A 12,109-nucleotide genomic window follows, 5' to 3' on the forward strand; every position below is an offset into this window, starting at 1 on the left:
ACGAGCAGGGTCACGTGTGTAATGTAATCTCACGGTGACAGACAGACAGACAGATACAACGAACTATGATCTTCCACTTGTAACTGCGCGCGTACACAGGCTTCAAGTTTGCCGATCGCTCAAAAGAAGCAATCGAACCTCGAGAGGAAACCGATACATTGTGTGAGCGGTATCGTGCTGGTCAAGGATCTAAACACGCAAACCCCCAAAACGCTAGCCACTGCATCAGCAGCAGCAGTAACACAAACGAACCGCAAAAGGTGTATGATTGACAGCAGAACTCCGTCAAATTATTACCGCGGCACGAACTTCGGCTTAATGAATCAATATATGCATCAAGGCGTTAAGCCGCTTTCGGCAGTTTGGCGCCTTGCCTGACGGCGGCGTCGTCGTCGTGTGCATCGTTTAGCGTCGCAGCGTGTTTTTTCGTTGATGGATTAGCTGTCAGAAAGGAACGATTATCGAAACTCCACACTCGGCGAGGCATGGCTGGGGCTAAACAAACATCTTTATTTTTTGGGACATTTTTTTAGGATCTACCACGGAAGGTGTATCATTTACCACGTTGGATCCTTCCAGCAGCCCTTTACTGCGTTCCTTATACGGTAATGCTAACAATCACCTGCACTACGGAGGAACGAGTCTATCAACTGTTTTGGAGGGATTTAAGTTTCCTGGACGTTTTTATGGTGCAGCAACACAGACAGGCAGATGTTTGGCGCTGTCCAACCGCAAACTGCCCTTGCCCTTAGTCACCCCACAGAGAGATCCCCAACGAAGGAAAAGATTAAATTAAGCCGTAATAACAAACATCGCCTCCAACACAATCTACACCCGGGACGTTTGTTGAGGATTGGAACGGAGATCCGTTTCTCGGCCCAGTGGTAGTTTACATCGTTTTAAGACCGTCGCTCCAAATTCGGCACTCCAAGCAGTGGGTGCCGTCATCCCAGTTTGGTCTTTGTTGACTGAGTAGATTAACCAAGATGGAAAATGGTTCTTTTGAGCTGGGAACGTTAAGAACCTTTTAACATTTAATTGTGACATTCCTTTGCAGCAATATCTAAGAGATCCCCCATATAGGTTCTATTGTCATGGTATGCGATAAGAAAAATGGCTGAAATTGTGGTCCTTCGAACCGGATTTTTTTGGGAATATTGAATTTTTACGCTTCCTATGAACTGCTTAGAAAACAGTTTGGTAAATTCTACTTTTTTATCGAGAAAAACAACATTCTATAAACAGCTGTTTGATCAAGCGTCATTCGTTGTGGCGCAGCTTGTGCTTTCTGTCTGCTAGCCCTTGCCACCGACCGTCGGTGTTCGTTTGAATCACCGCACACTAACAAACGCGCCACAAGCGGGCGTGTTTCGACGAAACCGGGAGCTTCATGACGCAGAATGGAATGCACAACGTATATTGTTGGTAAATTATTCACCCTCGCTGATCATATCGGAGCCCTTTGCAAATGTTGGAGCTCGCAGTGTACTACTGCACGGTAAACGCCAACGATGATCCTCGCGCTGTGCTTGAAGCCAATTTGAGTTCGGAGAGGAAATTATAGCACGAAGAGCGATCATCAAAAGCACACATTCTCTCAACCGTCAAGAGTATGTATCTTCCACAAGCATACCTATACTCCCTACCTCTCTCGATCGGATTCAAAACATATCAACATGCCATGCCGGCTAATGATATTGCCTCGAGCAATTACGATCGCTCTCCATAACGTCATGCGCCTGCGCCTCGTTTGGTGGTGATCGGGGCTCATAAAATAAATATCCTCCGTTTGGCGCAACAGAACCAACCCTAAAACCAACACATCACCACCGCGCCACCGCCGGCGGGAGGCCAACTTGTGTATCTTTCATGCCCCAAACCGACAATCGCGGCGACACAAACCAACAGCCATAGATCATGTAACACACGGTTGTAAACATTGAACGGTACAACACCATTACCAACGTGCTGCTGTGCTCACTGCACACACAGCCCCCGAGGGTTGATAGAGCTACGTGTCGACATGTACAGAGGGCCGTCCCACTGTGCCCTCTGTTGACACACAAGCGTGCGAGAGAAAGAGTAAGCTTTGGTGAGAGAGAGTTCGTCGCTTGATGACGAAACTTGAAACCAGCGTTGAAGTCTTTCGTTTAATTTGTTTTATAGGATGATCAACTGAACGGGCGTAAGCGACGAACTTTGAAGCGAAGCAGTCTTAACGTAATGCGTTAAATGTAACCTTCGCCGGCAGCTACAAACTGTACGACTGTTTCTTGCAATTATTTCCTGTGTCGTAAAATAATTACAAGCCAAACAATTAACCTTCACCAAGCCAACGGTGGCAAATTTGAATTTTTGTTTTTTATAGCAAAAATGATTCATTTCCCGTCAGAAGTTCCGCTTCCACTCCCTCAAAAGAAGTTGCTACCTTTGCCCGCTTGCTGTCCAGCCGGCCGGTACGCATGTAGCCAATCTCGGTCGTCTTCACGTCCCGGTTCTGGCGGATCATGTTGTCCGCCTGCTCCTGCTCCTCGGCCCGCGTCAGCGTCGTTATCTTCCGGACAATGTGGGTCGTCATCCGCCGATGACCATCCGCTGCCCGCTGCGAGCTTTTCGTCGTTTCGAGCGTACTGCCGAGCACCTCGGTCGACAGGCGCTTGTTGCGCGTAACCTCCGCCACGACCGTACTGCTGCCACCGCCTGGATCGGTTTGGCGCGGTGCCGCCGCCACCACCAGCTCGTTGCCGTACGCGAGCGATGACGGCAGGGCCCGCCAGTGGTCCCGGTTGATGCCATCGATCACGTCCGGCAGCTCGGTAACGGTCGCCTCGATCACCTTCTCGTTCAGAATCTCGTGCCGAAAGCGCAGATTGCTATCGTCCAGATTGGTGGTGATGGCTGGCCCGCGTCCACTCGACCGCGAACTGGACCGGCTCTGGACGACGGCGTACGACGACGAGCTGCCGGGATTGTTTTCCCGCTGTGCCTTCATAAACACCCTGCCCCGGGGTCGAAACTCATCGTCGATTTTGTACATTTTGGCGTTGCGATCGTCGGCAGGAAGCAAAGTTCTGTGTCTTCGAACGCACCACTACGACTACACCTCGAAAATTTTGAAACACTTTACAACACAGTCTTCGATTTCGTTTGTGCGATTATTCGGAAGCATTTAGCAGTTCAGTTAAACGGTTCAATCTACACTGACACTGATTGGCACGCTACGAGGAGAAAATAATCGGTCATGATACACACTTTGCTGTTGCCTTCAACGCAGCTCTCGCTTTTACACCATTAGACACACAGTTTTTGTCTGAAGCAGATGTATTAAACAGCTATTTTCCAATTCACATAAAAATCTAATCCGTAACGAGATAATGGAGAGAAAGAGAGGAACCAAGCGAAAATCGAACCAACACACTGGAGACGCACAGTTCTAATCAACGGCCTAAAAAACGGTTCCGATTACGGAAGAAGCTCTAACATAAATTCACAAAAAAGGCATTCACTGTGTACTTAAAATCCTACGCCCAATTTTCCATCTACAAAGCACAAGAACAAAAGAAGTAAAAAAACGCCTACCACACATCGCTAGTTTTCCACCTGTTAGCGAACGCATTTTTTCTACCTCTTTTGAACCACAACCGAGTAATTGTTGAAGAGTGAAGAAAACCCTTCTCAAAACCTTTGATATGTGAGGTAAGAAAAAGCAGTTTCAAACACAGAACGTACGCATTCGTGAGCCAACGTTTGGTGCTATCTCATGTTCAACAGGGTACGGCACCACAGCACTTGCACGTACATGTTCGTTTCTTCCGGATGTAACGGAACCATGACGAGACATCCGTGACGGGAAGCGCTTCATTCAAAACGGCAACGGGTCTGGTAAACGATTCCAGAGCCTTCTAACACAAGGTGGTAGTGCTTTGTCGTTGGAGAATGGCTTTCATAGGTCATTTAGGCCATAGAATGGTAGTTAGCAATTGGGTGGAGTTTAAAGTTCCATTAAATACCTTCTACGTCGTTTATTTTGATGCTCTACGATCGGTACATTTGGAAAGAAATAATGCTTTTTGATATGATACATAGCTAAAATTACATTAAAAGAGATTCGACACTAAGGAGAGTATAAAAAAATAGTATCAATCACTTTCACACCATTTTCTTTGTCATTTCAACTCACAATTCACTAACTTTTTAACATGGGATGAATAATTACGTCAATCCAAACATTCGCACACTGTCTCTGTTTGTTTTGAAGTGAAAGGAGCATCACTGTTTTTATCTACCACCGTGCAGCCGATTAAAATAATTATCAAAACTGGACATTCCACTGTGGACAAGCAAAGCCCTGCACAAATGCTGGAAATTCCACCGGCACGTTGTACTTCAACACTTACACACACACAGTTAACACATGTGCAGTGGGTGATTTAGATGGTATAGATAAAAATAAAAATGATAGATTTGTCACAGTTCCACATAGCAGTGAGTGATGGTGTTTTGCAGCACAAATTCGCCTTTGATGTTGTCATTTATGGCATCGAATTCCTATGCTATGACCGAATATAGCTAGGGATGAACACACTCTGTACGTGGACAGTAATCAAATCAGCCATATCATTTGACTTTATTTTTAATTAAAGAAATCGTTTTTAAGCAACGTTAATTAAAAAAAAACTAGATCAAACTTCAAAATCGTTGCAGTCAAGCGAAAGAAGTTTCAAATATTGTGCAACCTCCTGTGCTGACATCTTCCCTACGTATAATCTACCCATTCTGATCCGTGTACACTCCAAAATCGGATTCGATATGGGCGTTAAGTTTGGCAAGTGCGCCATCGTGTTGTTTTAGGTTTTATTTGCCATTTGCTGCTCATTCCTCCTCGACCAAAAAAAAAAAAAACCCTGCTGCAATACTGTAAAAGCCCACACAATAATCGACCACACCACCCATTCCAATTCGCTAGGTGGTATTGGGTATGTGTGGGAAGCGCGGCACAGCTCGACCGGAACAGACCGGACCGACACAGCCACCACCACCCAAACCAACTGGGGGGGGATGATGATGATGGTTTTCGCTCTTTTTTAGGTAGCGAATCCCTGTGCTGGTCGCACCACCACGTTGCAGTTTCTAACCTATTCACGGGTATGTATATGTAAAAAGATCGCTTTTCTGATGATGGCGGTGGGCGCAAAAAGCACCGGATGCGTGTGGTGGTTGTGTGCGGTAGTTCTCCATAAAGATATTTAAATTGCTATAGATTCGTACACAAACACGGAGGTGTACGGGAGGAGCTGTTCTCTGGTTGTGCTTGCAGCACAAATCAATTTTGCTGCTGCCGTCGTGCCTAATGTCCACTAAAATTTGTTTTTGTGACGTTTTGAATGCGTTCGATTTTAGCCAGATAGATAATTTGTCATTGCAATGGCATTTACGGTATGTGTAGGAGTAGTAGAGGGTTCTATACAAGTGAAAAAAAAAAATCAATGGTTCTAGAGGGGGTTCGTCGCCTAATCGCAATTTGGATACACATAATCTATTATTATCGATATCAATGAAGTAATGTTCGGTGTTGAACAAGGATTTAAAAAAATACTTCTAAAACAAATTAAAACATTCTAAAACTTACTAAAATAATACAAAAATGTTTTTGAGAAGCACTTTCATTCAAAACCAAATTCCTAGACTTCTACATTCCACACCTTCGCAGAGGGTGTCGTCTCTATTTCCTTGCTCGATTCTTCAACCCCTATTTAGAACCCTTCAAGCAGTTAGAACGTACCGGCGGCGACAGCCCAAGTAAGGTTCATCGCTTTGCGTTCCTGTAATTCAATTAGCTACCGATCAGTATGCGGTAACCGATGTTCCCCCCAAAACAAAGCAAAAAAAAAAACGCTAACGTGACCACTGTGCGAATGACACGAGAGACAAGTGCACATAATACACCACACCAGACCACCACAACAAAGCACAAACTCGCTCCATTTGCAAAACGCATTTGTGTTCTGCGAAGGTGTAATGAAAGAACACACAGCAATGGCGGATTGCTGCTCATCTACACAGCTGATAGGTAGATACAGTGTGTTTCGCAACATTCGCAACAAAATGTTTCAATTTAATGATTTTTTTAAATCAATATTATTGTCACAAAAAAAAAGATACCCGCAACACCTGCCTATTTGTTGATTTACTTCTTAGTGTAACATTAGCGAATTGAACGCGACACCGCAAAACAATGTCATCGTCACGAGCTATGTCGTGGGCGCCAACAAACTTGAATGTGGATCACCAGAGCACAACGTAGGAGGATGTGTGCCTGGGTCGCACTGTGAGGTTGAGTCTCTCTCGGTGAGGAATGATGGTGGAGGCGTTGCTTGCTATTGCTACCAGCAGCTGCGCTACTACACACCACCGCCTCCACACTACCATCTCTGGATCCATCAGTGTCCCACTATCGTTTTGAAGCACCTCACAACACAATGCCTTCTCAACACATTAGCGATGATGAAGGTGTCAATGGTGAACAAATCACCACCATCATCACCCCCGTTGGAGGAACCTACACAACCTACATTTCGCTGCCGCGTCGTCTTCCTCCACACATACCGACCCTGGCGGCAGTACACGGGGCTACTACCTTCTTATCGATAACGAATCACCGATCTGTGTACGGTCGATAAGAGATTGTGCCGCTGCTCCTCGGGAAGCTCGCGTGATATTGAAGCGTACATGGTTGCACCTCTTGCAACATCAGCTACGTCAGGGCCTATGGGGTCCACTCTCTCTCTCCCAGCGTTATATTTGTCTGCCTATTGTGACCAATTTCCAGACGCTGCGTACACACATCTCACATGCCCGCGAGGAGAAATTTAATTAATGGTGACATCTTAACATTGTAATACAGCCAAAGGCGAAGGGACAAGCACCTCTAATTATAGGTGGGGCCACACATAGATCAAACTGTCTCTTTCTGCGTTGGTTTGTTTCTCCTTCTTCCTCTCTTTCTCTTACACCTTTTAACTAGTATGACCTATGTCATTGTACGCAGGGCACACATTGCTCTCTAGGTGCGAGAGCATTAATTCTTGCTTTATTTTTCCCCATTTCACTGTTCACCAAATATATGCACCAAACTGTAAATTACGGGTGCAACACGCATACAAACTCCACACAAAAAAGGGCAGGTCCATAACCACCGCAAGGAGAAGCGCAGGTTATTGATATCAAGTTTCACCGGTGTTGTGAGAGCACTGTTTTACAAACACTAACACCCGACACACTCCTCTGCTGTGTGATGGGCGCTTCTTGCCATCCCAAAACTTCTTCGCACACCCACCCACCCGCGCACCATTCGCACTTTGCTCTATAATCACATAAACACACACTGTTGTATTTTTCCCAAACGGCAAGGAAAAACAAATAAATGCACAATTGGCCACTTTTTCCAGGACGGCGGTGGGAAAAGCCGTTTTGGAACGCACTACACAATGCGATGCACAACACACCGACCGAGAGAGGAAAGTTTTGGACAAATCACGACCTTTTTGCGTGGGTTTTTTGGGAAAGGTGAAGTCGCTCTTGCCGTCACTGATTTTGTTGATAAATTTTAATTAACAAACAGCTACTTTTGGTTGCTTGGAAAAGTTTAAAGAAGCTATTATTTAGGTCTAAAAAGCACTTTCACAGATTGTCAATAAACGATCCAATTATCTAAAAACATCGAAAAAGCGCAACAGACGACGAACTTTATAACTTCAACATTGAAAGCGTTTGTATCAAATATTGTTCCACAACATTTAAATCTCAAAAGCAACTTAAAACTTTAACACAATGCATTCTTCTTTTCAAAAAATGAAGAGACACGCGCAAGTAAACAGCTTAACGTATCGAAACAAAAGGATAGATAAGAGACAGATAGTACACAAACAAGTGGTATACGATCGGGCACAGCTCGACTCTCGGTCCGTTCGTTACGTTCGCTAGCAATTGACTAAACCGTCAACTGTCAGACGCGCGTACGCGACGGTGTGGACATTGTTGCTTCCCTTCCAGAGCTCTCATACACCAACCAACCAACGCTCCATCGCTGTCGGCTGGGGCGGCTCTCCCTATAAAAGGTGTATTAAGTCGACGCCACCGCACCCCTGCGCAGAGGTAGGTCACCACCACAAGCTCTCTTACGTTACTACGCTCTCGGTGGTGGTGTTGTGCAGCCGTCGTTTGGGTTAGGGGTTCTCTCTCACTTTGCTAGATTCCGTTGTTGCGTGTTGGCGGTGTGTTGTTGTCAGTGACGTTTCCTACGCTCCGACACGAGAGACGGAGGGTACCAAGAGAGAGTTCACCGAATGTGACATATAGGTTCTCTATATTCCCCAGGTCCGGGTGTTCTCTTTTGCAAGGGGGAACAGCAGTTTGCCGCTTGTTTAGCTTTCCACCCGCGTACACAGAGGGCGGATGAAAACAACTGGGTACGCTCGACGAACCACCACACACACCACAGCTGTCAAGAAAGGTTTGGTCTGATGGTGAGCCGACCCGACCCTTATGGCCGGAAGTGAACAAGTGGAAAACTACGAATGAGACGTGTTGAGAACTCTCTTCGTCAATGTGAGGTTTAGATCTTTCTATGTAACGAAGTTACGAATAAAGACCATCTGAAAATTCATGTCAAATCTCCTCCTACTATCTTCAAAATCTTAAGAGTAGTGTATGATTCTTTACCAAATAAAACCAACTCTAATTTTACAAACTTTTCCACCGATTCTCACTTCTCAATTCCCGCTCATAAGCGCAACCATGCAGAACAACCGAAGCCATACCATTTCCAATGCACAGCAAAGTAGATTGGGCTTTAAAAAGATATCTACACAACTCTGATGACCCCAACCGTACAGCGCTGTACACACAACACACGCATAATGTGACAGCTGGCAGCCTTTTTTCTCTTCAGGTAGATCTCTGTGTTCTCCTGCCAACTTCCACTGAAACACGCGTCTCTTGAGTTTGCGTAGGTACTTTGCACAGCTTTGCGTTGCATGCCCAATTTCGGATGCCGCCAACCGAGCGAGCGAGCAAGCGCCCCAGACATCAACTGCTCGATGCGACCGAGGTAAACACAGTTGGTGGGGGGCACACAAATATCAGCTTTTGAAGCTCTGCGCATCTCCCTTACTGGCGGCTTGCGCGCACCTACAACACCTACAGGGTTACCCCAGATCCTTTTAATTTAATTCTCATACACCGCGCGCACATACGCACTACAGGTCATGGGGTATGACACGGCGACAATACTCCTGGTAATGCGCATACTACTACTGCGTCTCAAAGATTTATGATCGGTGTAAGTTGACCGAGACCCTTTTTACCCCTCGCGCCCGCCATCAAGAAGGGCCTTCTTCTCCTCGCGCATGTACTACGGGTGGAGAGCCTCCGGATATTTGTTCAGAGCCGCCAACATCTTCACCTGCCGCCCCCAAGTCCATCGCGTGCGGTTACGACGACGAAACACACGACCAGGCGCAGCAAACCGCCGTGCGATCCTGACCAAAAATGGTACGATCAAGTTCAGCGCGCGTCTCACCAACTGGTGGATTGATTACGTCACGGATTGTGTCCCGCATTCTGCCCTCCACCTCCTCGTACCTCGACGGCGGGCCGACCCCGAGCGGGACATAGTTGACTCGCCCACAGACGTGAAGCATTCCTCGTGAGGCCTACATACTACACAGCAGTAGCAACGGCGAGCAAATACTCCTCTCCATCGATTGAAGACTTCCCCGGCAGTCGCGTAGGAGATTTTCGACGTGTGATAAGACATTGGACACTGAGGACACATGATGAGCGTGGGATGTGGTGGCATATGAAGATCACCGACGCAAGCGGAGGAGAGGTTCTCTCCCTACCCAGCCAAGTCAACCCGGCTATGAATTAGGGCAAGGACAAGGTTGCGTTTGCGTCGGCGTACATAACCAACCAAGGTTTGCTGTGCCAACACAGTTGTGAGTTGTGGCCCAGCGGGGACAACAGAGCAAGGGAAAGATTTTCAAAAGCACATGGCGGCCCCAGACTCGGTCACATCCCTCCCTATCTGGCCGCGCAACTGTTCGTAGGCGCACTTTTCGAGCTCCACCTAGCATGGAGGACCGTCGAGAGGTCGGGCGCTCTCAGTCGCGCCATCATCATGTCGCGCCTTTTATGCCTTCCTGCAAGGGCACCAATGTTTTAGGTAGCTCCTAATCGGCCGGCCAGAGAGGTAGGGTCCATTAAACAACACGTCCTACACATGAAGCGTTTACATTGATGATCTAAGGGCGGTTTGATCGATTTATAGTCTCTCTCCACTGTTATGGAGGCAAACGTAGACTCTCTCATTGAAATGTCTAATGTCCAATAGTTTCAAACCAATGGAAATACAAATCTAAATTGTTTATTTACTCACTCAACCCCGGTTGCCAAATACTTATCTATGGACATCTTGCGCCCAATCAAACATATTGGACCGCTATCGCTTACCTGAAATGAAACAAATGCAAAGAAAAGGGTGTTAATTGATTCTGTTCAAACTGAGCCTTCCGATGCTTCCAATTCAGGAAACGGTAAACAAACATCGATTCAACATTGCGCAGGCTTGAGTCATTTATTGTAAAAAAATGGCATGTACAGCTAATTTCGAAGCGTACGAATGAAGAGCTTACACAGTTCCAAATTTGGGAATAGCGCGCATATTGATTAGCAGCCTATATTAGCATCATGGTTCAATTTTGGTCAATATTGCATGCATGATGATTTGAGTGAGACTTGTTTAGAGCTTGCCCAAAATGAAAACCTTTAACAAACGATACAAAATATAGCTCCCCTTAAGTATCTTTGCAGATTAAATTATTCCTTCCTGCATTAAATTGTGTGTCCCGACAAAACAACACCCATTGTGATACCTGTTCCGTCGCTTCCGGTGAGGGAAGAAAAGCGTTCAACAGCACACAGCAAAAATACACTTCATAAAGTCTCTTTGTTTATTTCTTCTTAATGCCGCACAAGACGCACCAGAGCATACAGTCACCCACTACTACAACAATTTGCATCCATTTTTCATACCGCACACCCAGGCGACGACGACAGCTTTTCAACCTTTCCGTTGAACTTTACGCTTCGTTAACTCGCTAAGACAGCACAAGGCAATACCTCAACAGTACAACGCCTTCGTGCAGAGGAAAATGTACGACTCCGTAAGGGCAAGGCGAAACTTTTGCTTTACGGAAAGTGTTTTTCCTTAAACCGTGCGGGTCATTTCATTCTTTATTCGCATGGCTCGGTCCGGTGCTCCTGTCGTCTCATCAACAGCTGCCGCGCGAGACAGAGCCGATCATGGTTCCGGTTGAAAGAACGTTACGTAAAATCAGCTGTTAGTAGAGTTGGCGGATGGCGGTGGATACACAAATGTTATGCCAAACGGTTTTCCAGTCCAACATATAGCTGCTAAGCGGGTCCTATTGTTTGTCCCTCATACTCAAGGGGACCTGGGGGCTTGCGTTAAAATTAGATTTACAGAATCTTTCAAACAAAATTAAACGCAAAGGAATTTATGATACAACGATAAAGCATTTGTCTGACGACGCAAGGTTAGTTCACTGTTATCATATTATCAGTACGCTGGTTTTTGTCAGTCCCGTGCCGTGTAGCATACGTCAAAAGACACGAAAATAATTTGCCACAGAAATAATGCAACTTAAGCTGCGCTGAGCCACTTTATCAAATTAGACAATTTATCTTATCGATCGAGTTCGGGAAGGTTTTAAACTCACTTGTCGGCTGTTTGGAATGCAGAAAGGAAAGAGAAGAACGTGAGAATGGGGATCACAACTTCACGCTTGCAATCATTGCTTGAATTGCTTTGATGTAGCACCAACGGCTAACCGACCGACCCATCAAAACAATCAACCTAGTGACCTTTTTGTCTAAAATCACTCATTCAACAATCTGCAGCACCCCCGGGTGATGAGTGATCCGAGTCTGCCTAAATCTGCCCACAAACACTTCTGCAGATTGCAGACCGGCTGCTAAACATTTTGTCTACGGCAGCAACCACCAGCCAAAACAAAAGACTTCAATG

At 46.0% G+C, this 12,109-nt stretch overlaps 1 protein-coding gene across 48 annotated transcripts in view; it reads right to left on the reverse strand.

The window, feature by feature from the left end:
* The window catches only part of LOC120955320 (dystonin), a 182,120-nt gene that overhangs the window by 65,862 nt on the left and 104,149 nt on the right, over positions 1-12,109 (reverse strand). For 5 of the 48 annotated variants that reach the window (XM_049608827.1, XM_049608828.1, XM_049608826.1 and 2 more), the window contains exons 1-2: positions 7,922-8,032; positions 2,429-3,218 (exon numbers count right to left, since the gene is read on the reverse strand). The exons of 40 other annotated variants lie outside the window; for them this stretch is intronic. In XM_049608827.1, the coding sequence (XP_049464784.1) occupies positions 2,429-3,037 (609 nt within the window). In that variant the 5' untranslated portion in view covers positions 3,038-3,218; positions 7,922-8,032. Of the gene's footprint in view, positions 1-2,428; positions 3,219-7,921; positions 8,036-12,109 lie in introns of those variants that run through there. 3 more of the 48 variants (XM_040376116.2, XM_049608811.1, XM_049608812.1) reach the window with 2 other exon arrangements.

The sequence above is a fragment of the Anopheles coluzzii genome, chromosome 3 (assembly GCF_943734685.1).
Source record: "Anopheles coluzzii chromosome 3, AcolN3, whole genome shotgun sequence".
NCBI lineage: Eukaryota > Metazoa > Arthropoda > Insecta > Diptera > Culicidae > Anopheles > Anopheles coluzzii.